Consider the following 27,954-nt stretch of genomic DNA (forward strand, 5'->3'; position numbering starts at 1 on the left):
TACAGTTTAACAACCGTTAACCAAAGTTTAATTAACTGTTCATTTATCATTTATTTTTTATGTCTATGATAATGTGTTTGCAACATCTTTATTTGCTTCAGCTCTAAAACAGATGTCTGTGTCACAAGACTAAATCGCACCAACACACATGCACCATTGTGCATCTGTCCGATTGTAACAGCAATTTATATATCACGACTGGAGTGCATATTTTGCTGTTTGTTGTTCTTGTTTTTTATATGTCAAAAGTGTTTCCACTGATGGCAACCAAATGCAATTAATTGGTTGCCAATGGCAACTTGCCAGCGATCACTGTTGGGTCCTGTAAAAGCATGCAGTTTCCTGGAATTGAAGGCCATTAGTTTTTCTTTTATAGCGGCTCATAACGTTCAGTGGGTAATGAGTTATTTTTAAATACTTAACATTTTATTTTATCATTTCCTCTCTCAGTGCAGCACTAAAGGACCTCGGAGAGCCAGAGAACGAGTGCTGGCCTTCGTCTGACTGTGTGACCAGCGAATGAGCCTTGTTCATGCGTCTCCCTGCGTGCCACTCCCATATCACTATGAACTGTGAGCAGGACTTTGGAGACGGGGGCTTGGGAGTGACCCTCACACTACGACTGCTCATGCACGGAAAGGTACGAGCCTCCCTGCTCATGCTGTTCATGAATGAATGAATGAATGCTGCAGCCCTCGTTTGTAACTGCCTGTAAATTGTACACCATAAATTCACAGAATGTATAGATAATTAAATGTTTTTATAAAGATTGCATATGTTTTTTTTTCCTTTTAAAAAATGTGTTTGCAATAATTTGTATCTGTTTGCATTTTAGGAAGTCGGCAGCATCATAGGAAAGGTGAGAATTCATACCGTTATTCTTCTACACCAGCCTGTTCTCACTCCCGGCGCATCAAATGCAGCATTTAAATCTGCTGTGATATCAGGGGGCGGCTGGGTGGGTCATTCACAGAGTTTTAAGTCTGGAGAACGGGAGCTCTGTTGCCATTTGTGACCAGGAGTCAACAGTGATGTGCTTTTAATTCATACATAAATGACGCAACTGATGTCATGTATGTTAAATATGATCTTTTCCTTAACATAACCAGGTCGTTTTGGAGCCTAAAACAAACCAAACTGCAATGTTAATAACATTCCTGAGGTCATAATATGTCATATTATTATTATTATTATTATTATTATTATTATTATTATTATTATTATTATTATTAATAATAACAATATAATATATAATGATATTAATAATAACAATAATAACAATAATAATACAATAATAATAATTAATATAGATGAATTAATTGTTAAATAAATATGTACATTGAAACATCAGCTATAAATGTCAAAATCGCCAAAAATGAACATTTGTATACAGGGGCCGACATTATTTGACGGGTAGGGCTTCATATTTCAAACCAATCTGCCATATTTGATGAGTTGGGAGTGACAATGTGACTACACATAATTCTGCATGTATTTAAATGTATTCATCAATGAAACACAATGTTCCTTTATCAGATGCAGTCAGTGTCCAGTATCCATAATAAGCCCCTGTAGGATAAATTCCCCTCAAAGCCCTGCAGAAAAAAATTGTTGCTTCAAATCCTAAATATAATTGACTTAAACCAACCCTCTTAAGACCGCCCCACCACCACCACCACCACCACCACCCATAATGCAACACAGTAATCCTTCACAGAGAAACATTAGTGCATTGACTGCGAGCCTCCTGCTGAAACTGAGCTCCAAAGACATATTACCACTGGCCCCTTGTGGGCCCTTTAAGTGTCTGTGAAGGAGGGCCTGGCTGCTCCATGTTGCTTCAGAGGCTCAAACAATCGTGCCCTGTAATACGACACCTACAAAAGATGTCAATAGAAGAAAGAGCAGGGACAGAAAAAAAAATTAATGACTTGGGAAAATAAAAGAGCGCTGCAGAGAAAGATGTCACACTGGACGCTGCTACACTGAAAAATCGAAACACCTGAGAGAGAAACAGAGACTGAAAAGAAAGGGGAGAGAAATCGGGAGATGAGCTTGGCACGTACGGTACACCTCGACATAGAGAGGCACTTGATCTGTGATGCTCGAGCTTAATAACTTGCCCCACCTTCCTCCAGTCCTCCCTATCGCTTTCATCTCTGTATCATCAACAGAGGACCTGCACCACTGTCACAATGGACTGTACATGATAACTTTTCCTAGAGTCTAACATTAGTTAGCGCAGCGTGCGAGATGACGGATGGAGTGGATTCGTGTGAGCAGAGGTGTGACAGCTCGGATGGACGTAAGCCAAAAAAAAGGAGAAGAAGCAATCTAAAAAAGCAGCGGAGGATGTGCTGCAGTGTGACTCAAGTCTGACAAAATGTTCTCGTCCCTGGCAGGGGGTCTTCTCACACACACACACACACACACACACACACACACACACACACACACACACACACACTGCCATGTGCAGCCATTTTGCAAGCAGGTGTACATCTCCTGCAGACGCACAGATGTGTTCGATATCTGCAGTGCAAAAGGACACCGCTGCGATAGACTGCACAGTGAAACCCTAGCTGAGATTTGTTCTGCTCGCTTCCAATCAGACATTCGTGGCTTGAAATGGAAGGTTTCACTCAGAGCTCGAGGACACTGTGATGCCTTTCAGACTGAAGCACATTTGATTCTGTTTAAAGCTGTCCTTCATCTTCTTCTTCTTCTTCTTCTTCTTCTTTTCCAGAAAGGAGAGACGGTGAAACGAATACGAGAAGAGGTACAGTGCGCATCGTTTAGAGTTCTCATCGTGTACATTAGCGTTGGCATGATTCACTTCCTGCAAAGCCTTTATACTGCCTGCTGGTGATGGTGCGTTTGTGGTGCATCTGATGTCTCTGTTGGTGTCGTTCCCGGAACATCATCGTTAATGTTGCTTTAGGATCATTATGTCAACTTAGAAGTCTGAAACTGGAGCACGTCATCATGGCTTAATCACTTAAAGGGGAATTTCTGTGTCATGTGTCTCGGCCCTATATCTCTGTATTTACATGTTTTGGTCTGTAAATGATTCATTCCAAAACAGCTAAAAAATCCTTTGGGGTAACTCCGACTGTATAGAAGTGGTTGTTTTTTTGCCAATGACAGATGAACTTGTTCAAAGTGTCTTACAACGTTACATAAAGGATTTCCTATAGAGACGGACCTTTTAGTTAGATAAAAAGATTTGTTTTGTAACTAGCAACACAAGAATCATCCCTTGAAGGAGACAAAATGGATCTCTTTTATTGAACAAAAAGGTCTTTGTCCGCAGGAGTCGTCTCCAAAATGTTGTCCAACCCCGAGAATAACAGCTTCAGCCTGTGAGTGACAAGAAAATGAGCACTTTTAGTGGATGAAACTTTGACAGTTGAAGTTGATCAACTGGACTGAATCATTTCATTTTCTGCCCCTTTCAGCTGTGTGTAGCTGTTTGGGGAAGGTTCAGGTGACGAAAATAAATGGTTTGGTTGAAGGAAAACATGGTTGGGGTTAACCCTAACCCACCCCTTCACAACGTTAAACACGTGTTTGTAAAGATAACTTCACCCATGCGGCTATTTTTCTCTGAATCACAAAACTTAGACATTATAACAACTGGAGCAACATTAATTATGATGCTGTAAGAACGAGATCAACAGGGCGACATCAGATCGTACGCATGTTTGTTTTGGAGTGACTGGCTGTATACGCACGCTTTGTCCCCTGTTTCCTCTGCAAGATGACTCTGCCTTTTCTCTGTCATTGTTGGTTCACTCGAGAGAAAAACCTAATTCAATCTCAGAAGGCCTCTAATGCTGCTCAGGCTTTCTGTATGTATTAATAGGCTCAGTACTCTCTGCCTGTTTGGGAGCTTTGAGTCTGAAAAGCATACAGAACAGGTACATTGTCCGAATTGCCTTTTGGGCAATAACGACACCTTTTTCAATTTAAATCCTCTCCCTCTCTCTTTCCATCACTCACTGCTCCTCCTCTAGCTGCTCTCTCGCCAAATCCCTTTTCTGTTTCTTTTCCTGCTTGAAACAACTTCCTTCTTCTCAGTCAGCCCCCTCCATTCGCTCTTAATAAATCTCAAGGGCGCAGCCAAACTCATGCTGCTTGGTTAACTCTTTGTATTAAAAAGTAATTAGGCTGACACTGTGACGGCACACTTGATTCTTTCTGCGCCTGCTAAGGTTTTGCTTTATGAGGCAGAAGGATAAACAGAGGAACAGTGAGGTCATGGGACAATGCAGCCCTGCCGAGCCGCTGGATAAACCACTCACCCGTGCTAGCCATCCATCCATTCATCCATCCAGCCGGCCAGTTATGGCTTTTGTTACTTACCGACTGTATGAGCCTCGTCTTGACAGTCACTCCCCAGGCCTTACAGCTACAGTGGGAGCGTGACTCACTGGAGTGAATGGATAAAAATGCCCCAGAGGTCACAGCACTGTCCTGTCACTGTGACTTTTACTCGGGGATGCGCAAGGACACAAAATGGAGGAGAGGAGTGCTGGAGATTGATCGTCTGAGGGGCAATGCCCCGAGGAGAAGCTCTATTAGATTGTCAGTCTGAAAACAGAGATGAGCTGTGTAGCTTTTAGTCTCACCTCCTCTACCTTATGTCACTTGACCTTTCTGCGTCTGTGGCCAATTTGAACTTGACATTTTGAAATCTCGCCGCAGGATGATCGAGAGAATAGTTTTAGGGAAGTTTGAGTTTTGGGAAATATGTTTGTTTGCCCTCCTACCAAGAGTCAGATGAGAGCAATCAATATCACTCTCATGTTTGTACGGTTAATATGCAGGTACAATCCATAGCCGGTTAGCTTAGCTTAGCACAAAGAGTGTAAGCAGGAGAAAACGGCTAGCATGTTTGTTTGATTTTTCACCAAGTGTCATTTTTGTATTTGTATGTAAACGGACAAATTATAATTTGTTAGCTTATTGGTGCTGGCTGCCAGGCTAGCTGTTACTCTGTGTTCATTTATTAAGTTCCCTTTCTTGTTTCTCAGGAAACTGTCAACAGAGGGAAACTAGCTAGCATGATCCTGTGCAAAGGCAACTCAGTCACTAGCCAGCTGTTTCTAAATGTTGAATGAAAGGAAAAGGTCACCCAAAAATGAAAATGCGGTCATTATCTGTTTGGCCTCAAGCCTAACGTCAGATGAAGTTTTGTAGTCCACAAAACATTTCTGAAACTTCCAAAAATGTTTTGTGGACTATGAAACTTAACCAGACTTGCCATTGGAATGAGGCCAAGCAGATAATGACTGTCTTTTCATTTTTTGGTGAACTGCTGGCTTTGCTGTAGCGTCATTTTTAACAGACATACATGAGAGTGGTATCAATCTCCTCATCTTACAATCTGCAAGAAATTATTTCCCTTGTAAAAACTATCGTGTTAATGCGGGCCATTAACCAACCTAATGACCTCTCTCCCCACAGAGCAGCGCTCGGGTCAACATCTCTGAGGGCTCCTGTCCAGAGAGGATCATCACCATCACCGGCTCCACAGACTGCGTCTTCAGAGCTTTCACCATGATCACATACAAACTGGAGGAGGTAACTGTAACTGTCAGTCATGCCATTGATTGGCATCACATATGAGTGAATTCAACACATCTCCTCAGAAAAACGTTAGAAAAATGTGTCATTTTATGTGTCTTAAGCAAGGTTATTACAAGATAGACAATAAAGACAAGAAGTAGAAGTAAAATATGAGACACAAGGACATAATCTACCAAATTAAACAGGAAACAACTAACCAAAAACCCAAACTATCACAATCTCGCAATGTTAGACAGTGTCTCTTTATCCAGATCTGCACCAACAGTTAATGGGATCTATTCAAGGCCGAGACTCATCCTGCATCCAAGTCACGTCGACACCCGCTCAGTGGGTTTTGTGTAATCCTGCTGACAAACCAACAGCCTCCTTTGGCGGAGATAGTAAATGCTAAACAAACCCACTCTGGAAACTTGAACACAAAAACGAAAATTTAAAACGCAATCTAATTAAGGATACCAAAACTATAATAATTGTGTGTAACAACAGTGTTTTACAGAGGAAACCCGGCAGAGTTTCGGTAGTTATCAGAGTCTCGTTGGAGTCGAAATGAAAGACGCCATTTAACCACATTATCAGAAGAAATCACTTCCTGAGCGTCATCTCAACATTACCACTAATGTGCTTTCACCACTATCGATTATTCTCTGAACTGAAGTGATGGAAGGAAAGAAATTTAGCTGTGTTTCAAAGCACTTGATGTGCTTTCAGATAAGATTACACTGCAGATAAAAAAAAAAAAATTGGGGATAAGTGGACTGAGCTGACTATTGTAACCAGACTGACGTGATGCACATTGTATATTTGTTTCTCCGCTCCCCGAGAACGCATTAAACTCTTCACAGGGCAAAACGACGCTGATTTGTACCTGTTAATGAGAAAGGATTTGCGTGTCGTCACATCGTCTGCTAATGAGATATAGATGACAGGTTCCGTATGCCTATTAATCAGCGTGGTGACTGGCCAGCGGTGCGCTAATTAATGCGGTGGAATAAGGAGCCGTCCTTGCTCTGATTTAGCATCACAGCAGACATTGGCAGGGAAACAGGTGCTCCCCGCGCAGGTCGACAGCCTTCAGTAAACACACGCTGGCTGCGAGCACAGCACAGTATTCATTAAAGATCTTTCACTCTCACCTCTTTTCAACCCTGAAACTCTTGAGTTTCCATGGCAACGTGGCGGCTGACCCGCTGCGAGCCACTTCGACAATAGTTGAGTTATTGTACGTGTAACACCTTTAATCAAAAACAAAGGGGGAATAATCTGATTTTTTTTCAGTGAGTGCTAAGTAGACCTGGCGTTTATTCCCGTCTCAGTTATTTTATGATTAGCAGGAGCTGCAGGATCGCTCTGTTCTTTCATTTGGCAGGTGATCACTTGTGTGTATTTCTTTCCCCCACTCAAGAGCAAAAACACCCATTTATGCGGAGTGATCCGATAACCCGAAAAAATACTCTAGTAACACAGTAAACACGCCACAGCATGAGACTACGTGTGCGTTTTGTTCCCAGGTGTATTTCGAGTAACCATACGCAATGAAAGCCGTATAATCTGCCTGTATCAGAGTCCTTATCCCACCAGCGATACAATATGCTTTGGGGATTTTAGGCCCAGCAACTCTTTGCGTGAGCCGTGGTTGTGTAACGCCCCGGCTCATAACATCCACCTTGCCTTACGGATGATGGCAAAAGGGGGAAGTATGTGTGGTAAGACGTGGCTCATATTTTTAGATCAAATCAAGAAAATGACACCCTTGAGTCTTGTGATTGTACAGACGAGCCGTGTGCCCCCCCCTCCTGATGAGACAAGACGTCAGAGTGCCCGATCCGCCTCACTAAATATAGACGCAGAGCGGAGGGAGCACAAGAGCCACATCAGAATGTGCTTTTTCAAATTTAAAGTTCTCAGTTATTGGAAACATCATGGAGTGTTGTAAAAAAGAAAGAAAGAAAAATCCCTTGAAGTTACATATGCACGCCATCCTCTCTCTCTCTCTCTCTCTCTCTCTCTCTCTCTCTCTCTCTCTCGAGTCAGACTTTCAAGAACAAGCAGCGCGCTTTGCATTCTGTCACACATTTTGTTGTGGGTTTGAACTCTGATGGGAAGAGAGACAGCGCGGCGTATTTACACTTCAAAGCTTCGCAGAGGCACGCTGTTCATTAATTAAAGCTCCGTCTCCACCCACAGCAGAGCGCACACAGGATGTTTGCTACCTGCGCAGGAACACACTCATCAGGTCATCGAGGTTCTTGATCCAAATGCTTACTAATACAGACTAAACTCACAAACACGTAGATATACATTTAAAATCGTCAGATATGGTTAACTGCACACATAGAGGAACATTTTAACTTCACCCCACCGAGGTCTTGTCATTACATTTTGTTTCCTTGAGGTTGTTTACCTTTTTAAATGTGTCAGTGATATGAGTCAACATTTCTAACGGACAACACACACATCTGTGAATAAAAATCCGAGGCTGTGGCCAGGAGACAGTGCGGTCGTTGTTCGGGTGCGTGGAGGGTACTGTTTGTTTCTGAAATTTTAGGCAGCGTGTCCCCTCAGAGGTAGCTCACAGCTGTAGTCGCCGCTGTTCGTCAGTGTCGCTCTGACGCACTGAAATCACCCAGTCGAGGAAACTGCCTCCAGTAACCACCGACACGCATCCAAAAATGTAAAATGATTTTCCACCTCGTGTCAGTAACTTATCTGTGCAGCCTCGGCAACTAGAAACAAAGCTAGCTGGCTAGCTACAATGAAGCTAAGCTAAGTAAATGCAGATAACAACAGCACGGTTGAGAGAAACACACTAACTGGGGACAACAGGAACGAAACACCACTGCCACAAAGGCAATCAAGTGTCTTAAGCGCAGTTTTTTAAGAGAATAATAAAGAGGACCTGGAGACGTAAAGTTAATGCAATGAGCGGCAACAAACTTCTTCTCATTTTCTCTCCCACACGTTACAAATGCCTTGAACTCTGTTCCTTCCAGTGGAGGGTATTCTTAAAATGACTTCCCCTGTCATCCCGACCCCGCTGTGCAGATCAAACGATGTCTTAATTAGTGAGCTTTAAAGAAAAGTTTTTTAGGTCTGTGTGAGGTCGGGGCAGCTGTTTCCTCAGTTGTTATTCTAAGCGGGGTTAACTGGCTGTCGTCTCGTAGATCCATCGAACTCTCAGCAAAGAAAACGCTCAAAATGTTCTGACTTGAAAACGTTGCACCTTTCCTTAAAATGTGTTCTAATCTGACCGCAGTTTTGTGAGTTGCGAGAAAAAGAAGGAAGCAAATGAAAATAGCAGTGAGTTACTGTTTATATGACACGTGGATTTAACTCTGGCTACCCTTTAACTTCGTCTTTCATATAACTCCACTCATTCAGTTGTTTTGAAAAGATCTCTGGAGTGAAATCCCAGGGTGACTGGGTCAGACACGTGGACAGTGTCCTCTGGCTCAGCTGTATGCGGCCCAGTTGAAGGCTCAAAGCACGGTTTGCTTTTCGAGCGGTGCGTCAATTGATATTTTCCCCTTTCATGGAGAATATTGCAGCTCATATGAATGATTGAACAACCTTTAACGACCCCACCCTGAACTGAACTTCATGCTGAAAGCGCCGGAGGTTAATTATGCCGCCCTGCTCTTTGCTCCGTCTGCCGCCCACCCAAAGGCTCCAGCTGCCCCTCTCCAGTATGGATCCCATTGTCTGTTGTTCGGCTCACGTTGATGCAGTAGAAGCTGAGCTTGGCCGAGTTGTCAATAGTTCTTTGTCATAGTTCTGGGTTTTGAGCCATTGCTATTAAGCAGGGGCATGTTGACTTGGCTCATCATAACAACATGGTCAGGGTGATTTGTAATTCAATTAAGTCTCTACTGTTTGATTTCAACCACTTTCAGCCAAAGTATTTAAAACATAACCTTATAGAACTAGAACTGAAAGTGAGCTTGGCGCTAGATTCACATTCATGGCCCATCGGTCCCAATTGTTGGAGTTAATACCCTCCAGTGGCTTTTCTCTCCACCTTGACCCCTGCCGCCTGATCTTTTCCTCTGGGACTCTCTCTCTCTCCCTCTTCCTTTTTCCTGCTGACTCTCGCCACATTTTTCTTCTTTTTCCTCATATCTCCGTCCAGGACCTGACTGCGCTGGTGGCCAACGGCACCATCAGCTCCAAGCCCCCAGTCACCCTGCGGCTTGTCATCCCTGCCAGCCAGTGTGGCTCTCTCATCGGCAAGGGAGGGGCCAAGATAAAGGAGATCAGAGAGGTGAGCAGCCAGAACACAAATCTACTCCATTCCCCCCCCCGCCCCGCCCCAGCCTCTCCTGCACTGAAATATGTACAGAACAAATCTGCTCCTGGAGATGAGGGGAAAGAAAACTGCAGCTGGAAGGGAGAGATATTTCCTCTTTTCCACAGTTCTGATGTTTCTTTGCCCTGTTAGTCCTCCTGCTTGCACTAAATACATTCAAGGCAGATGTTGCTTATTCAGAACAGAATCACAGCAAGTTCATATATCTATCTTGATAGTATGTTTAAAAAATATGGTGATTGCATTCATTTATGGCAACAAATGTACATAAAATAATGAATGTGTGGATAATGTGCCGCAGATCACGACATGCGAAGTGTGTTAGGCCCGCCGATGAGCGACAATAAGGAGAGTTTACATGTAATTAGGGGATTAAAGATGCACCAGCAGTATTAGTACGCAGTAAATGACGAGCCATTAAGTCTACGGTCGTGCTAGTGACTCTGTGGGGCTGTACCAAGGGACAGCCGTGCTGAGTGCTAACATCAGGATGTTCCCAAGGATCTGTGTTCTCAAAGTGTTTTGAAGTTTTGCATAGATGCTGCCCTGAGGTTCTTTGTCTTGTGTACCTTGTGTCCTATGTTCCCCAGTTTCTACTGTACTCTTCCAGGGTCTTAAGTCTCAAATGCCTATGTTCCAAAAGTCCTCGTTCTTTAGTTCTGCACGTGTACTCTCTTAGTGTCCTATGTGCGCATAGATCTATTATCCTAAAAGTCCTATGTGACCTTTGTACCCATGTTGTGTCCTGTGTTGCCCAGCTGTGGGTGGCGTAATGGGCACCAGCAGGGCATGTTAGGGTTTGGGCAGATAAAATGATCCCCATTGGTTTTGTTGTGTTCATACAGCTGTTTTAGGCCTTGATTCAATTTAAAACCTGGATTAAATGTATCAAATACTTGAATCTTGACCTGAAGACAAAATTAGGGTGAATGTGTGTTAACAGAGGGTTGAACTGAGAGATGTAGGATGCTAGGATGGGAGCAGATGCGCTGATGAAAAGTGAGGGGATTATCAGCGACATTGGGAATCCTCCTCTAGAGACCATGAACGTCTGTATAGGCATTAATGTGAATCTAACCAACAGTTTGAGATATTTTGGTCAGAAACAAAGCCGTGGCGTCTGCACTTAGGACGACACCTGACTTAAATTGGATTTGGACTATTAAGGCAGGAAATTCATGGGGCTAATGCAGCCCGAATGGATCGCTGAACACAAAACACAGTATGACTCAGCAGTGGCAACTTTGAAAGAGGGGAAAAACTCCTGACTGCGTTGAGGCCCGGTTGAAACGTTAGGATTAAACTCAATAGATCTGTTGCCAGAGAAGTCCGACACTGTAACATTAGCTCTGCACTGGTCTACAAATAGAGTCTCTCTCATTTTAGCCCTTACCTTCATCTGTGATGGCATCCAGTCGATTTCTGTGGTTAGAGGGATTTTCTCGTCTCGCTCGTAACCCAGAGTTGTTTTGTTGGTTCGGTTGCCACACGCTCACTCACAGGAGCATTTCGATGCGACGTGCTCGGTTCAGCAACCACTTCAAAGAAAACCCTGCAGTCTGTCAGACATCAGCAAATGTAGATAATTCTTAAAAAGCGCCCTCTCTTCCCTGCAGGCGTGCTACATTCAGAATATATCTGCCAAAATGTAGAGAATTACATTTACTGACCATAGGAGACTTTTCATTTATCGCTAACCTGACAAGACCTGAAGTTAAGCACGCCGCTTTTTCAGGGCAGGCGGTTAAAATACTGTATGAGGTCAGCAAATCCGGCAGGAGGACACGGAAAGAAAGCCACGCCATTGTAATCACGCCTTGTCTTATCCGCGGCATCAAACTTAATCTTTTTTTTAAAACCCCTATCATTTGCAGAGCACTGGAGCTCAGATACAGGTGGCGGGGGATTTGCTGCCCAACTCCACTGAGCGAGGGGTGACGATATCTGGGAATCAGGACTCCGTAATCCAGTGTGTCAAGCTCATCTGCACAGTAATCCTGGAGGTAGGAAGCGTGCTGTTCCTCTCTCCTGCTCCCCACACCCACACACCTAGCTGACATTTTGTCAGAGCTCAGCTGCTGCAGCTACGTGCAGGAAATAATGGCCGCTGACATGCATGTTTTAATTTCACCGGCGAGCATTAGCTGTCTATTCCACTGCAGCAGAAGTTGGCGCATTTTTAAGCGGGCTGCTTCTTTGTTACGTAACGCTGCCTGTGACAGAGTTCACGTATCCAGAGCGCTTGAACGTGGCATTAGCTGTATCTAACTGTAGGTGATATCAAGAAAATGCAGTTTTTCTTTTGGATTTCCGTGCATTAATCCGCTCGGCAAGATCTCGGACGGAGTCGGAAGGTGCAAGCTCTCAGGTCAGAGCTCAGTCGCATTGGAGAGGACGCTAAGCTGCTAGCAGAAAACAAACTGGCCCGCGGCGAAATCTGCCCACCTTTAGACAACAGCTCTCTTGAGAAAATCAAATGGGAGATGAGAGCAAAACAACCCAAAGCACAGTTTCTCCCTGTGTGTTCATCGCAGTGCACAAGTCCTTTTTGTTTTAGCGTTGCAGCTGGACCTGACTGACTAATTGCTAGTTTGATCCAGTTTTCCAGGGCCTTCTTCAAAGGCTTGCAAGTTTCATTAGGATTCTGTACCAGCGGCTTCTTGCTTGTGGCTCCAAGATTTAAATTATGCAAAGTTATACAAAGAAATTGCTGTGACTGCTCCGGCAAGAAAAAAAGATGCTCTATATTTTAAAGCCAAAAACAGTGTCATCAACATTGCAGTTACTGATAAGATATATGGTGCCATGTACACCGGATAATCTCATTTTCTTATTGGTGTTTGAAGAATTTTATCTTCACGTGTCTCCTTGTCAGCGGATGCTTGATGTATCCAGAGGGCAAACCACTAGCGAGTCTGCAGCCCCAATGCAAGCCGAGGCTCGGGGCTGTTATCCACAAAGAGCTCTCACCACACTGCTTCAATTATTCAAAGAACGACTAATATTATCAAAAGAAAAAACAAGGGGAGAATAATGTCAGTGTCATTAGCAGTTTAGATCATCATTAATTCTAATTGTATCTTAATGTACCACTGAGTTCAACACCATTTGCACTTAGTGATGCACTCTCTGACTTCAGAGTACGCCTGTAAAGTTTATTCATGTCTGTGAGACTCGCGATAAAGATTCATTGTCCTGTTTTTGACTCCGCAGTCACCACCGAAGGGTGCGACCATCCCCTATCGGCCGAGCCCCTCGCCAGCTGCAGTCCTCATCGCAGGGAACCAGGTGAGAGATTTTTAGCACACAAGCTTTCCTATGATACACCGGAACAGCGGTTCTCAAACTGTGATGAATCTCCCGTCACTGTCAGAGGCTTTACAAGAGGTCAGGCTTAGACTTGGGGGGGGGAAATTTGGACTTTGAATGGAAAGGAGTTGAATAAAAACTGTAAAACTGCTTTCAAGCTAGCAAGGCTATCACAGTTAAGGGTAGCACGTGTCATCAGACAGTAAGGTCAGTTGGGATGTTGATGAATGCTAACGTTAGCTTGCAGGGTATGAAATATGTTGTTTGATATATAAACATGTCCCGAATTTCCCTCCAAATGTTCGCGTTCCACCATCTTTTCAGTGGCTGATCAGTTGGCAAGCTGTGAAACGGCAACAATTTGTCAGATCCCCAAAGTTTACACGACAGAGGAAAATGGCCGCCATTTTAATACAGTCCACTGTTGAAGAGATATTTTAGAGTGGGCCAAAGCAAAAGACTCAGCGAAATTGTCATACTACAAAAAGCTTGAGAACCACTGGATGAGCATTTTCTAACTGACTCACTCACCTTCCCAACATATGGTCACTGGAGACGACATAACAATTGATTTGGTCCTTCATTGAAGTTCTTGGCTCGCTGTTGCAGGGAAACGAGACTCGTGTGGGTGCTCCTTGGTGGAGGATCGGGTGTTTGTGTTTGTGCGTGTGTGTGGGGGGGGTGGGGGATGGGGGCCAGGGACAGATCCCCACCCTCCCACGGAGAGAGTCAAGATTAGCGATTGGGACCGGAGACCTGCCGTCTCCTCTGGCTCCGGCAGCAGCCAGATACTCGGCATAGCTGTCAGCAGTTCTGACACTGTTTGTGCTGCCTCAGAACTCTGGTCAATTTATGGAGTGGCTTTGTGTTTTTGATATTTCCCATAATAAGCCATCAAATTATACTCGGGGCGAGGTCCCGGTCAGTGCGAGACGGCTTTAATGAAGGCTGCGCAGTGATAAGGGATGTTTGTCTAATTTGTCAGTGGGGAAAATGAAGTGTCTTGGGAAAAGGGTCTGTGGATGAGTCATGGCCCATAAGCCTGTTAGGTGTGTTAAAGTGTCAAGAAATGCAGCCTCGAGGGGCCGACGCAGACTGAATTTGATCAGTAGCGAAGGGAGAAAAAAAAAATGAAATTGGAAGTTTATATTCATTATTTTTACATCAAACTGACCGTGGATGTTCCAGCTGGTAAGCACACATTTACTCTCACTAATCATCACTCCCATTGCAAACATAATGACCATGCTGACTTTTTAAAACATGAAGATGTTTCAGTAATGAGCTGCATATTTTCCTTTTTGCGCTTCTCTCTTGGGTTTGTAGGTGTTCGACGCGTCAGAATTCGCACCCCACCCTATGTACTCAGTCACCCAGGGCGGCCTGGACCTCCAGCAGGTAATTGGATCATCATTAACATGAAGTCTGAATGATGGGCTGCAGAAATGAGCTCAAGTTTTTCACAAACGTCGGTCTGAAACTTGTGGAGCACAGGAGTGAGTCTCAGGGCTGTGGGGGAGCTGAGTGGTGAGTGGAGAGCAGGCGTTGTGTGGCATGTCCAAATTTACACAGTCCATCATCTGGCATGAGGCATTAAAAACAACAGCTGAGCGTAAAGCTGCAGCTATTGTTCTAACCTGTCATAAGAGCCACAACCCCCCCCAACTCCCCCACCACCGCCTCTGCCACGAAACACGATGCCGTCGCACACCACAGCCTCTTTTTTAGTCCTGCCCAGCTCTGCACCAGAAACATTTCAGCTTTAGGAATATTCCGCCAATGACAACAACAGCGGATACTGTCAGTCGCTGACAAATCAGCCCTGGATTGAGGGGAAAAAAAAAAAAAACAATTGTGGGTAATGAAATACAAAGAGCAGAACAATTGAGATCAATCATGCTGTAAACAACTGGATTATTGGCACTAATTTGTGCTGCCTTTGTGCTTTCCCATATAAACACAGCTGTAATGTACTGATACATTTCAAGGGGCTGGGCTCTCCTCTCCAGTTTATGACCATATAGGATGGACTGGTAATAGCAGCCAGACGGCTGGCGTCAGACAGATTTGAGTTAGAGAAGATAGATGGATGGATTGCTGTGAATGCAGCAGCTTGTAGGACCATTGTTTTCAAGACACTTTTCACTTGTTCCATCGGCAGTTTTTTTGTGTTTATTACACTTAAGAAACACCTTGTTGTCATTATATTCTATTTATATTGGAAGTGGCGTTTCTTCCAATCTTCAGGTGTCAGTCAGCCAATAAAGTGGGGTTGAAAAAAGATCTTGTTTGTGCTAATTGCAGCACTGAAAAAAACTGATGGTCTGTCTGCGGACCAGGAGAGTCTCTCTCCTGTTTAAAGCGTTTTAAACAATCCTCATCATTTTCTTATCAGCTCAATAGTTAATTTACCTGATCTTATTAGAATTAGCTCATTTGTCTGTTTGTTGTCTCAGAGACCATGGATCTGGAAACTTTGTCTTCAGGTCATTTTCAGCGGTTTGCTTACGTTTGATTAAAAAAAAAGGCACTGAGCACAAACGTCCTTGTTTAAGCGAGTTCTGAGAATCTCAAATCATCTTAAATTGACGTCACCTGTCTTGTGATTTACTACTATGTAATGCCTGCACGGTTGAGGGTTTAGTCAAGTTCACCACTGGCTCGGACACATTATCAACCCAAACTGCAATACCTTGATGTTACCAGCTGGAAGAATGCGCTCATATCAAGTCTAAACTTTGCATGAAGATAATTTCAATGCCAAAGTAAGCTTTTTAAATAACTACCTATACCTGTTGTACTTAAGATTGCAATTGATTGTAAGTCTGTTTCATAAATGAGGCCCCACAGCTGTAAAACATGGAATGGATTTCCATTTAATGTTGACAGTTCCTTTAATGCAGCACTTGTTTCTTCCACATCTTAAATAAGTGTGTTTTGGTTTATACCAGTTTCTTATAAGAGGTCTAACATCAGATTAAACCAGTCACAGGCCCAATTGATCCAAGCCATAAGTAATGTCACTATTTAGGATGACAAAATGTACTTTTATTTGTCTGTGACTTGCTCATTTGCAAAAAAAAAAGAAAGAGAATAAACACTTGTTCATGCATACGCAGGAGACCTGTACAACTTGAATATGAACTTATTTGATGTACGACAATGCTTAATGGTCATTTATGTAGTGATACAGTAGAGGATTTATTTTTATTTTGTGCTTGGCGCCAGACTCAAGGGAGGTAAAGAGGTAAAGAACCAAGAACTGTGTCTATTTCGCAAAATATATATGTTTTTCACTACTGAAGCTGCTCACACTGAGAACTGCAGGTTATGGAAGGAGATGTTCCTGTAGGATAGTAATTGTAATGCTGCATCCGTCACCTTCCGCCTGAAGCAGAAATCTCAGAGATGTATATTTTCGAAACTCGGACAAATAAAACCAAAACTCTCTCCGTATGAGAAAAGACCGCTTGGAGTACGTGGGAACGTTTTTGTTGTGGTTGAAAATATGGTCAGCCTATTCAGCGCCTGCCCAACTATAAACACACATTTCTCTTCCTCTGGAAAAAAACCTGCCGTGTATTGACAGTGAAGCACTTCCATTAAGAGGCTGCAGATTTATTGCACGGGTGTGATGTTTTATGGCTGTAATTTACCTAATGCAGGATGCTCTCTTTCAGGCCTACACTTTGCAAAACCAATACGGCATTCCACACTCAGAGGTACGGGCGTCTGTGGGAATACCATAATTTAATACAACATGAGTAGCTCCAGGTTTAGTGTACAGTCCATTAAGTTCTGCTTTTCTGTTTCACAGCTGGCCAAGCTACATCAGCTGTCAATGCAGCAAGGCCTGAGTCCCATTGCCCAGCCTGCGTCGACTATCATGCCCGGTACGTACAGCAGCAATAACAGCCAGTGTTTGCTCTGGATTCTGTGTTAATTGAACAATTTGTCTTGAATTAAGTACACCTCCGTTCGTAACTTGCCGCAGATTTTTCCACCTGCCTTTTAGCCGTGAGAAGTAAAAGCTCGCTTTCATTAGCTGCTCTGATTATGTCCCTGTGTCGGTGAGGAAGGCGGAGACGAGGCTTTATAGCTCCCTCATAGAAACTATTATGTGAAATGATACGTTCCGCAGAGTGAGCGAGCTGCGAGAAAGAAAAGAATGAGCGCCGTGTTAAACATCGGTCCATTAAAATGGAAATTAACCGCTTTACTATATCTCGCAGTTCTGGGCTCTCAAAAAAAGGCTTTTTCCAGCATCTCAGTGGCAGTTTTTGTGTGCAGCTGAATGAATTTTAAAAAAAAAATGTCTGATGTGTCAATTTTATTCAGTTAACGCTTGCACTCTCTCTCATCAGGGATGGACTCCAACTCTCAGACATCTCAGGAGCTGCTTATTCCCAATGATGTAAGGAGAAGCAACCCCCAAACTTTACAGTTTTTATTCTTTGCCTTGTTTGTTTGTTTTTTTTTCCCCATCAGACCAACCGGCGAGAGAAAAACAGGAAATCAGCGCTCATCTCACATGTACGCGGCGTGGTATAGCAGGTGACTTCGAATGCGGTAGCTGCGCCCGCAAAGACGTCTGGTGCGACTTCAAAAGAGACGAGAGACATGTTGGCAACGTACTAATTGTCCCCATTATTCTAACCCAGGACTAACCCAAGGTTAAAGGGATTCTGAGCTGATATGGATCCTTTCGCGTTATTGTCTGGGCTGCAGTTGCAGTGTCTTAGAGTGACTCCCAAGAGTGCTCAGTAAATCCTCTCATGTTCCCTGACCTACTTAGAGGCTGTCTGCTGTCAAAACAGCCAATAAGAAAACAGACAAAAATCCTTTCCCTCTTCACTTAGCCTCCGCCAGGGTTTGATGAAATGCCTCTCCAATCTGAGGGTGGAAATCGCAACGCATAGATTCTCCTCATAACAACGTCAGGCTGCATTTACCTCCAGATGGGAACTCTCGTATCGGGTTTGGCTGGTTCAGGCAGAAAGCATCTGGCTGTTAATTGCCGCGATATGCTTCCTATTCGGTTTCATTAAGAGGAATGAGAGACAAAGAAAGCTGTCGTCTGAAGTCAGATTCCCAATGAGGCCATTTATAATGTAGAATTCATCTGCCACTGAACCACACAGTCAGACACAAGAAAGGACGAGGCAACAAAAGACCAAAACAAAGAGTGTGTTGGTCCTTTAAACTGGAACATCACTAGTATATGGTGAATGTATAGTTTGTTTAACTTTTGTGAATAATTATGTCACTATTACTAGACAATGAGATGCTTTGTGAATGCATTTAAACATAACATAAACACAAGTTGCAACTTTAAAATAAACACTTGCTCAATTAATGCTCTACGTTTCATTGTGATAACAGTAAAACAACTATGAACCACAGTAGAGCCTGACGATAGCAGAACTTTCTGCAGTATTAGGCAGTCAGAAATTCAGATTCATTGGCTGATCCACACACATTTTTGCTAGTTATCCTGTGAATGTGGTCATCAGACACAAAGAGAGGCGGGATATTTCACAGTACAACGATCAACTTTGTTGCAAAATGACTTGAGTGCATTGGAACAGTACGTTTAACCCAGGATGTAGTTATTAGAAATCATCCTTAGCATATCATTCTGCGTTATATTCTTTCAAAGAAAGTTTCCACACCAGCGCATATTGGGCCGAAACCATTATACAAGCTAACCGATTTATCAGCCGGGCTGGGAAAGTTTAATCAACTATAAATGTACCCTTAATTTATGATTATTAGCCAGTGTTATCCTCTAAATATTCTCCCTTCCAAATGAATGTAAATCTTTAAAATCAAAATTAACCAATACATCATAAATGTATAGGCCTTTTAAAATATTTTTTATTCTTTTTACAAAAGGCTGAGAATTGTCCTAAAGCAGCTGGGCAGCTTAGTTTTTAGCAAATGTTCCTCTAACAGTAAATACTGCAGTTACGTGGGGAATGTTCTCACCTGTGGATTTGTACGCTGTAGCGGGTATTTACAGCAGCAGGACAGCGTGTGTGGGACTGACTCAAAATAAACTGCAGTGCCGAGGTTCTGAGGGAAACATGTCACCCAGCGCAGCAGTGAGGCGCGCTCGCTGGTGTGCTTTCCTTCGCCTTTTTCCGTGGGATTGGGAGTAAAGAATGTAGAATATTGCCGGCCTCATCCTCGTTTTAAAACTCAATTCATAGGAAGAGAAGGACACGTCTTTTCAGAGAGTGATACCATGGTCAGAGCTTCGGTGATTTTAATGAATATCAACGAACTAAGAAAATAGAGACATTAGAGAATGGGAAAACAATCATAAATAAATAAAAAACAGGTATATAATAATAAATCAACCCTCCAAACAATCGGTGTTATGGAACATATACAGTCCAACAGTACCAGCTTTATCCTTCAAACTGGGCAGGAAATCAACATCTGAAAGGTTCTCTACTATCTGTAAAAAAAAAAATACTATAGTAAAATAATATTTTCTCTTTGCTGTCGTTTATCAATCGACAGAAGAGGAGAAAAACAAATCGTGGATTGATTGGGTTCCACTGTACCGTATAGAACACAGTCTGAACCCCCTCCAGCAACATTTCTGAAATGCCTGAAGGCTTTTCTTTTTTCCATAAGTAAACCCCCACATGGCGAGTGGCACAATGCATCAGAGGAATGAAGGGAGCGCCGTGCTATACGTGACAGGGACAGCTGTGAGCTCCAGCCATTGTTCCAGAAGAGAGGACTTATAGCCATGACTGAGCCTCCTCAGCCCTGCGCCCCCGCCACCACCACCACCCCTCAGTCCGGCCACACAATCTCACTCTGTCCTCACACACACACGCACAGATGCATTGAGAAACTGCTCACCCCCCGTCAGCAGTATGTACTGTACCTCTGTGCGCAGGGAGGATTTAGCCGGAAGAAAAATGGCTGCACTCGCACCGTCTCATCCCTTCTTTCCTGTGTCCTTTTTTTATTTATTTATTTTTTTTAATGACTGCCTCAGCAGGAACTCAACAATATATAGGCCACTTATAATACTCGAAGAGCACCAGGAGCGCTGTGATGCATTACTGTTATTTGTATGCGCAGGGAAAAATAATCACCACAGCGAGCATACCTGCGGTGTCCCCCTGTGCCATTTTATTAAGCTCCATTTTTGTTTTGTTTTTCGTATAGGATCGCTGCTGTTTGAGGTCACGAATACCAAAGCGGGTGTTGACAGCTGGGCTCTACTGACAGCTGGTTTAAAAAGCCCGGCATCCAGGGGGGAGATTCTTGTCCCGAGTGGAGCGGAGACTTTATCTGGTTATCTCTGATTTGAGGTCTGTAGTGGCCCATTGTCTCTGGAGTTGCTCTTTAGGCCCGGCTGCTCTCTGTCCCCCCCTCCCTCCCTCCCTCCTCCACCCCCTGAATAAACTACAGGGCCAATAATAGCCACACACGACCAACCAGGTCGCTGTGTGACGAATCAGACATTGTGGACAGGCTGCTTACTTCTCAGGAAAGGAATGTGAAATGCAGGGGTCGAGCGCGGCACGACCGCTGTTTGTGTGCCTCCAACACACACAAATACATTGTGAGCACTTCATCACTATCTGGCAGCGTAACCCTGTCGCTGAGCCCTGACACCCTGCACTTGAGCTGATACGTCGCAGCCCCACCAAGCTAGATATCGCTGGGCCCTAATAGGCAGTGGGGGGGGGGGGTCCCAGGTTGGGTAATGTAAGCGCAACAAAAAGTGATAATGTATTTTGGAGCGCAATAAAAACTTGTGTCACTGTCTAATCTACTCTCCAGCAGAGGGAACGCTCAAGCGGATGGGACTGGTATGTTGTGTATTTGAGTTATTTTCCCATTATGTTTTCCATTAGCGCGGAGATGCATCTGGCTGGCGTGCGTTTGGGAAAGTGATTTGTTTGGGAAGTCATCACCACTCTGAGGAATCAATAACCTTTTAGCCACTCAGATTAATGAGAGGCAAATGTGCCTTCTCTCGTCTCTTTTACCGGTGCACGCGCAGCTTGCAATTAAAGGGACTATGGGGGGAAAAAAAAGTGCTTTTGACATGCATGATGGATGACCAGTCCACTAAAGACAATGTAATTGGAAAATTTGAAGTGGTCTGCATTAGGGTCGACTCAACAGCTCTCGTGTTTCACCTCCCCCCCCTTTTTTTTTTTTTTTCGTGAGAATCGCTCGCGAACAGCAATGAGAAGGGGAAGAAAAACCCGGATACAGTCAAATGATGTGATTGAATTCTGTCCTCTTCAAGTCTTTCTACATCACCGTTCACCTTTCTCCACCACGCTCACTCACCCGTCCCGCCCTCTGTTCTCCCGCAGCTGATCGGCTCGATCATCGGCCGCCAGGGCACTAAGATCAACGAGATCAGGCAGGTGTCGGGGGCGCAGATCAAGATCGGCAGCCAGCTGGACGGGACGAGCGACCGCCATGTCACGATCACAGGAACGCCGGTCAGCATCAACTTGGCCCAGTACCTCATTACCTCCTGGTAAGGCCCGGGAGCACGGCGCAGACATCTAATGAATCACGGCGACAGGGAATGCATTGGTTTAAAAGGGTCAGAGGTTGTGCTATAGAGTGATAAGTGATAATGAGATATGTCCTTGTGCTGCCGGGTAATTGGCCTCGAGGGAATGAGTAGAAAGCCTGGTTGTATTGTAAAACACAGCAGCGGCGTCTTGTTGGAATTCAGTAAAAGCAGCCGAGCTCTGGCTTCTTTTTTCAAATGAACTTTTTGTTGCTGCATAAAAATCAGACGGCACCACACGTGAATTATTGGAGAGCAGGTAAGAAGACAAACAAGTAATGAATACAGATTAAAAATGAGTCCAACTATCAGAGGTACAAATAATAAACAACTTAAATGTCTTCATATTAAAGAAAGTAAGTTTGTTCAGTCGCTTTCTTTACGGGTATTGAGAATAAACTACACAGAAGTAGGAGAGACCTGTTTCGTAATTAATATTTCAGACTGTGCTAATGATTCATGCAACCGTTCTCCAATACTTTTGATTACTTTGAATGTGTTCGCTTGTTTGGAGCCCTGAGGAGACCTCCTTTTTTTAATGACTGACCTTTTAATAATTCAGCCGCTATAATAAAGGCTTTGTAACGCTTCCTTCCTCGTTTGTGCGCACCAGGATCGCTTCTGGTTCTCGGGAGCACTTTTGATTATTTGTTTCCAAAAAAGGAGAATATAATAGACTGCAAACGACTGCACTTAATTGCAAAATTAAACATTCTTTTCACATTTTAAGCGTCCAGCATGTAGGATGAAGATGGATTTAGGGGCAGAAATTGAATATGATATTCACAACACAACGTTTTCAGTTGGTGTATAATCACCTGAAACTGTGAATCAGGGTGTTTCCGAGGCTTTCTGTTTTTCTACAGAGTGAGCAGGTCGTCTTCCACGGTGTCTGCCGTGTTGTGTTATTAGCAGATAGTCGCATTTTTAATTGCCCTCTCATGGATTTCTCACAATTATCAAAGTCTGTCACTCTTTTAGTTCTCAGAACGTGTTTTTTGGCACAGTACAGCATGTCGTCTGCTGCACTGGTGCTCCTCATCCTCAGTGAGTGCAAGGCGGAAAGAATATCAACAAACCTGGAGGGAAAAATTCCCTTTTTCTTACGTTGATTTTTGAAGTAAAGGAAGTATAAAATCTGCTTCTGTGTTTTTCATTTGTCAATGAGGGTGAATTTCTGGGTTGTTTTCTGAGAACTATTTGACTTCGAAATGCTGATTGTTATTATTTAAATTCTTCAGAAGTCACTACAATGCAGGAAACACTCCTTCAGTCTGATATTTTTTCGTGAGTTTCGCCCCCAGAAGCCAGCTTTGGTTCAAAAAATCCTCCCGAGTTTTTAGGTCTGGAGGCTGGCGAGTATGTATTTGTGAGATTACCTCGCAAGAGACAGCTGGCTTCTAAGCTACACTCGCGTGGCCAAACACAAAGGCACTGAACCACTCAGCTTCCTATATGGTGTTACCGGCAGCTTGTTGAAAAGAACAATGGCAGCTCATCAGTGGGATAACATGGCTGCTATAGCATCTGTTAACAGCAGTGGAGAGTATTTTGTGCTGGAAGAAGAGCAAAGAACGGTGCTGAGGGCTTCTCTCGATCTCTCTAACAACCGTATTAGAGACTTATTTGAGATTTCCGAGGGCAGGAGGAAGGATCACATGTAGCCCGAGGGCCCAGACGCTTGATCAGCTGACGACCCTCCCATGTCAACTAGTTGCCTGCTGATGTCGCCAGAGCACGGAGAGACGTCAGGAGGAGGCGGTCGTTGTCAGTCACTGCACATCTATGACATCACAAAACAGTTTTGTTTGTTTGATCACTGAGGCAGAACAAGAGGGTGTATTTTTTTATTTTTTATTTTTAATTTCCTGAAGTTACCCAATATGCAATCTTGACTGTTCAGGGGAATCATGCTAGCGCTGGCTGAAGTAGCCTCGAGCCATTAGCCTCCAGCAGAGCCAAGGAGCAGCTACAGAGTTCTGGTGGCCTGACTTCTTTTTCTACCTCCTGAATTTCCTTTTTTTTTTTCATTTTCAAGTGACTTGTCAGCTGACATCACTTGAGGCGACTGACACCACTTGAACCCAGTCCGAGGCCACAAAAGGCTTCAGACTGGGTTCTGCCTTGGACCCGCAAACAGAGTTCTGTGTGTTAAAATCAGCAGAGTTTCCCCCTTTAACAGATTTCAGTAAATTCCCCCAGTGTTGTAGCAACAGTGTTATCCTCTAATCTTCATTCTCTGCCATCCCTCCCCCTCTCTCTGCCCCTCGCAGTTTAGAGACAGCCAAATCCACGTCCCAGGCAGCCACCATGGCAGCTCCGGTCGACCTCAACATGGCCTTCACCCAGCCAGCCTCCCCAGCTGCCTCCCCAGCACCCACCCTGGCCACCATGGGCGCCCTGACCCCGGCTCACATGCTGGGCAGCCCCTACGCCGCCATGCCCCTGTCCGGCCTGCTGGGGATGAAGTCTGTCCCCTTTCTGACTCTGTCCAGCCCCGCCCCCGCTGTGGCCGTCACCGCGGCGCCCTCCCACACCTCCCTGGCCGCCTACACCGCCAAAATCTCCTCAGCCAACTGCATCAAAAAGCCAGAGAGACAGAAGTTCGCTCCTTATTGACGTAGTCTCGTTTTTTGTTTTTTTTTCCTCTGGAGAGTCCAGTGAAGGACAGCTGCAGTGTTCTTTCACAAACGCCTGATGTAGCCATATCCGCCGGCAGAGACGCTCTTTTGACTTTTATTCTACGATGCACCAACAGAGAAGAGACCAATGGAGGTGTGGACAAAGCTATTAAAAACTTATTTACGGTTATAGATAATTTCTGAGTTTTTGTTTTTTTTTCCCCATGAGTTGATGGACCGCTCTCATCGTCACCTCATCACTGTCGATCGATCACTAAAAAAAAAGGCGGGCTGCGACCTCAGCCTGAGACGCACATGTCCAAAACAGCTGTTTTCACATGTGTGTCTCTCAGGTTCGAGGTCAGCTCTGAAGTATTTATCCTTCCATAAAATTTGTAAATTATACTCAGATGACAAATGCTCTACTGTATGATGCTTTTATACAATGTCTATGTTTGCCTCTTGAAGTTTTTAAGAAAAATTTGTAAATGTCTCGGGGGTGAGGGGGAGGGAGGTTTTTTTTTGTTTTTTTTTTGTAACGATCCGTGCTATGGTACTGTACTTTTTTCCCCGTTCAGTGTTACGTTTCAATTTGTTGGATTTTATTTTGAACGTGCAACTTGTTTAATCTTTATTTATTAGTATTGTTTTCATTTATTAAAAGTCTTTGTTTCCTGGATGTGTGTTTGTCTCTGTGTTTGTTCCTGCCGGCACACAGGGGACACGGGAAAAAAAAAACAACAACAACACTTGAACCACATCAATGTCAAATTAATATAGCAGGAGGAGAGGGAGGTGGGGTGGGGATGCAATGCCAGATCCAGGTTATTTCTGTTTTCCTCCAAACACAGGCGGTGTGGCAGCTTGTCATTCTAGCTGCCAGAATTTATGAGAGACGCTTTTCACATCATCGTGCTCTTGTGCCCCGAACAATAACAGCAGAATGAGACAGAGCGAAACCCCAGAAGAGAGGGAGGAAAAAAGGAGATCTTCCTGCATGACAAGCGATGCACTGACATGCATGTAACTGACACGAAGACACACACTGCTCTGTGTGTGTGTGTGTGTGTGTGTGTGTGTGTGTGTGTGTGTGTGTGGAGCCCATTATCATACTGAATTGACTCACTGTAAGTCCCTTAAGACGACAAACACTGTGAGGCTTTAACACAGAGGAGCTTGTGAGGAGGAAATAAAAAAGGACTGAAAGAGAGAAAGTGGGTAAAATGAGAGGAGCCACAGCGATGCTGTAAAAATGGAAAATTCAGTATCTGCATCAGCATGCACCGCGGCATCATCATCCTCTGGAGAGGCAGCTCGGATTCTTTCATCCTCGACTCCTATTTTTATTTATTTATTTATTTATTTTTTGTGCGACTGCATCGTGGATGTGTGAGGCACTGCGAGTGCACACAGTCCTCATTGTTACCAAAGACATTTTCAAATAGACACACGCCTACAACTTTACAGCGTTATCGAGTCCAGCAAGCGACAAGGTCGAAATGTGATGCGGAGGAGCTTCGAGAGTTTTTCCTGATTGTCTGTTATGAAGGGCTCTTTCTTTCTTTCTTTCTTTCTTTCTTTCTTTCTTTCTTTCTTTCTTTCTTTCTGTATCTATTTATCCTCTTATCTATTTTATCCTCACTCTCGTTAAAACATCTGAATCTACTGTATCCAATTAAATTTTTTCAAACATCATCAAATAAAAGAAACTAAACAGATTCTGTGATTGTTTCTACCATTCCCTCCTACAGGAAGTCATAGTGGGACACTTGTGCCACCTGTAGGCCGCACACCAGTACTCATTATTCACCATATTCATACTCAAGGATTTGCCACAGTGTTTGTTTTTTTATATGAACAAATAAAACCTATTTGAGCGCTTTAATCCCAGCTGCATTACCATGTATCAAATAAAAAAAGCAGCATCTGAATATCAAAGTCTGATTATAGTGACAGTGTGAAGCTCGAGCTGGTGAGCGCCGGGACCTCAGCTGTCAACTGAGTTTTTTTTCTTCTTCTTCTCTTTCTCTTTGTGTAGGACCCAGGGGTTTGTGTGACATACTGTTAACACACACACACACACACACACACACACACACACACACACTCACATGCATTCGCTTCAAGCATTTGAAGTCCCGTCCTTGGCACTGTACTTCAGTATTTCCATTTTAGGCTGCTTTACTCTTCCTCTGCTCCACTTGGGGAAATATTGTTCCATTTCTCCACTCTCAGTTCATTTCACTGCTACTGTCACATGTTACCTGACAAAAGCAAAGTGCTACTTACATGTTGTGTGCATGTACATCCATATATAGCTCTGGAACACCTTATGTTATACTTGTTAGAAAACAGTCGCTTATTTACACATCCAGCAGTTCCGGAGCACCATAATTATTCTTAGTTTCTATTTTGGTAAAAAAAAAAATTTTTTAAATCTGGCTCTTAGGTTGTTAAATATTCTGCAGTGTTCACCATCAACTTGCCAACTGTGTCTGTTTTTTAGGGCTGTTCACTGCGAAGAGCCGGCTACCGCAGCCAAAACAGTGACACTGTGAGAGTGTTGACAGTGGAACAGTATGTTCTTAAACAATGAGCTGAAATTTATTTCAAAGCTCTTAAAAGGTTAAGTTCACCCAAACATGAAAGTTAAGTCATTATCTACTCAGCTTAATAAGATGTCTGCACACAGCTGGCCCAGTGTACGGAAGCCCAGAGACAACAAATTGATTTGAAAATATATTATTTATGGGCTTGAGTAGAATTACACTGGATAAGCTGTATGGAGACATTGTATGTCTTTTTTGGTTGTTTTTGTTTTTAACGTTTTTAAAGCAAGGGTGATCAGACAGAGGCCGAATCTTCATTTTTGGGTTAACTCATCCTTCACAGTGAAGGAGAGCAGCAAAGTCGGGTGTCAATTCTCTGTAGCTTCATCACTCCTGGTGACCTCATTCAATTTGTGTTTTCCGCCCGTGTCCGTTCATAGTTGTTTGTCAGCAGGATTACACAAAAATAAACTGACAAGATTTCTAAGAAACTTGTAATAGAAGATGAGTCTCGTCCCCAGGATACCATAAAGTTACCAAAGACTTTTCTGGATCTGGTTGAAAGGGATGGATCCCCACCTTTCTTTTTTTTTTTTTTTTTTTTTTAAACATTTGAGATACAGTGGGGTGTTTGTTGACATTAATTTCTCCGGGATTTCTGCATGGATCCTGATGAGAAAACAGTGAAAATAGAGTACATGTAGGTGGCGAGTATCTGTGAGTGTGCACATTTGAATGTGAGCCAAATAAAAATCTGAATCCGCAGATTTTATTATATTTTTTGACATCGAAGTAAGGCTGATTGTACTGATGGGGGCTTAGCAGAAATTTGCTCTTTCTAGTTGTTACCAGTGCTTTGAATGTAGCCTCACACACACACACACACACACACACACACACACACACACACACACACACAAAGCATCCTTCACTCTCATCACTCTGTTTTCTGATTCTGAGTCTCTTTCCATGATGAACAGCGCCCTCTACTGTCGACTCGGCATACCGCTCCAC

At 43.7% G+C, this 27,954-nt stretch overlaps 1 protein-coding gene across 2 annotated transcripts in view; it reads left to right on the plus strand.

Annotated features, from left to right (window-relative positions):
• The window catches only part of LOC119023614 (poly(rC)-binding protein 4-like), a 43,582-nt gene extending 18,512 nt beyond the window's left edge, over positions 1-25,070 (plus strand). The window contains exons 2-14 of one of the 2 annotated variants that reach the window (XM_037105701.1): positions 451-640; positions 836-859; positions 2,747-2,779; positions 5,470-5,586; positions 9,719-9,850; positions 11,770-11,898; positions 13,109-13,183; positions 14,531-14,602; positions 16,885-16,926; positions 17,022-17,097; positions 17,569-17,618; positions 21,562-21,731; positions 24,044-25,070. In XM_037105701.1, coding sequence (XP_036961596.1) covers positions 533-640; positions 836-859; positions 2,747-2,779; positions 5,470-5,586; positions 9,719-9,850; positions 11,770-11,898; positions 13,109-13,183; positions 14,531-14,602; positions 16,885-16,926; positions 17,022-17,097; positions 17,569-17,618; positions 21,562-21,731; positions 24,044-24,389 — 1,374 coding nt within the window. In that variant the 5' untranslated portion in view covers positions 451-532 and the 3' untranslated portion in view covers positions 24,390-25,070. Of the gene's footprint in view, positions 1-450; positions 641-835; positions 860-2,746; positions 2,780-5,256; positions 5,366-5,469; positions 5,587-9,718; positions 9,851-11,769; positions 11,899-13,108; positions 13,184-14,530; positions 14,603-16,884; positions 16,927-17,021; positions 17,098-17,568; positions 17,619-21,561; positions 21,732-24,043 lie in introns of those variants that run through there. The other variant, XM_037105703.1, reaches the window with a different exon arrangement.
• The last annotated feature ends 2,884 nt before the right edge of the window (positions 25,071-27,954 follow it).

Source organism: Acanthopagrus latus, chromosome 7 (assembly GCF_904848185.1).
Source record: "Acanthopagrus latus isolate v.2019 chromosome 7, fAcaLat1.1, whole genome shotgun sequence".
Taxonomy (NCBI): domain Eukaryota; kingdom Metazoa; phylum Chordata; class Actinopteri; order Spariformes; family Sparidae; genus Acanthopagrus; species Acanthopagrus latus.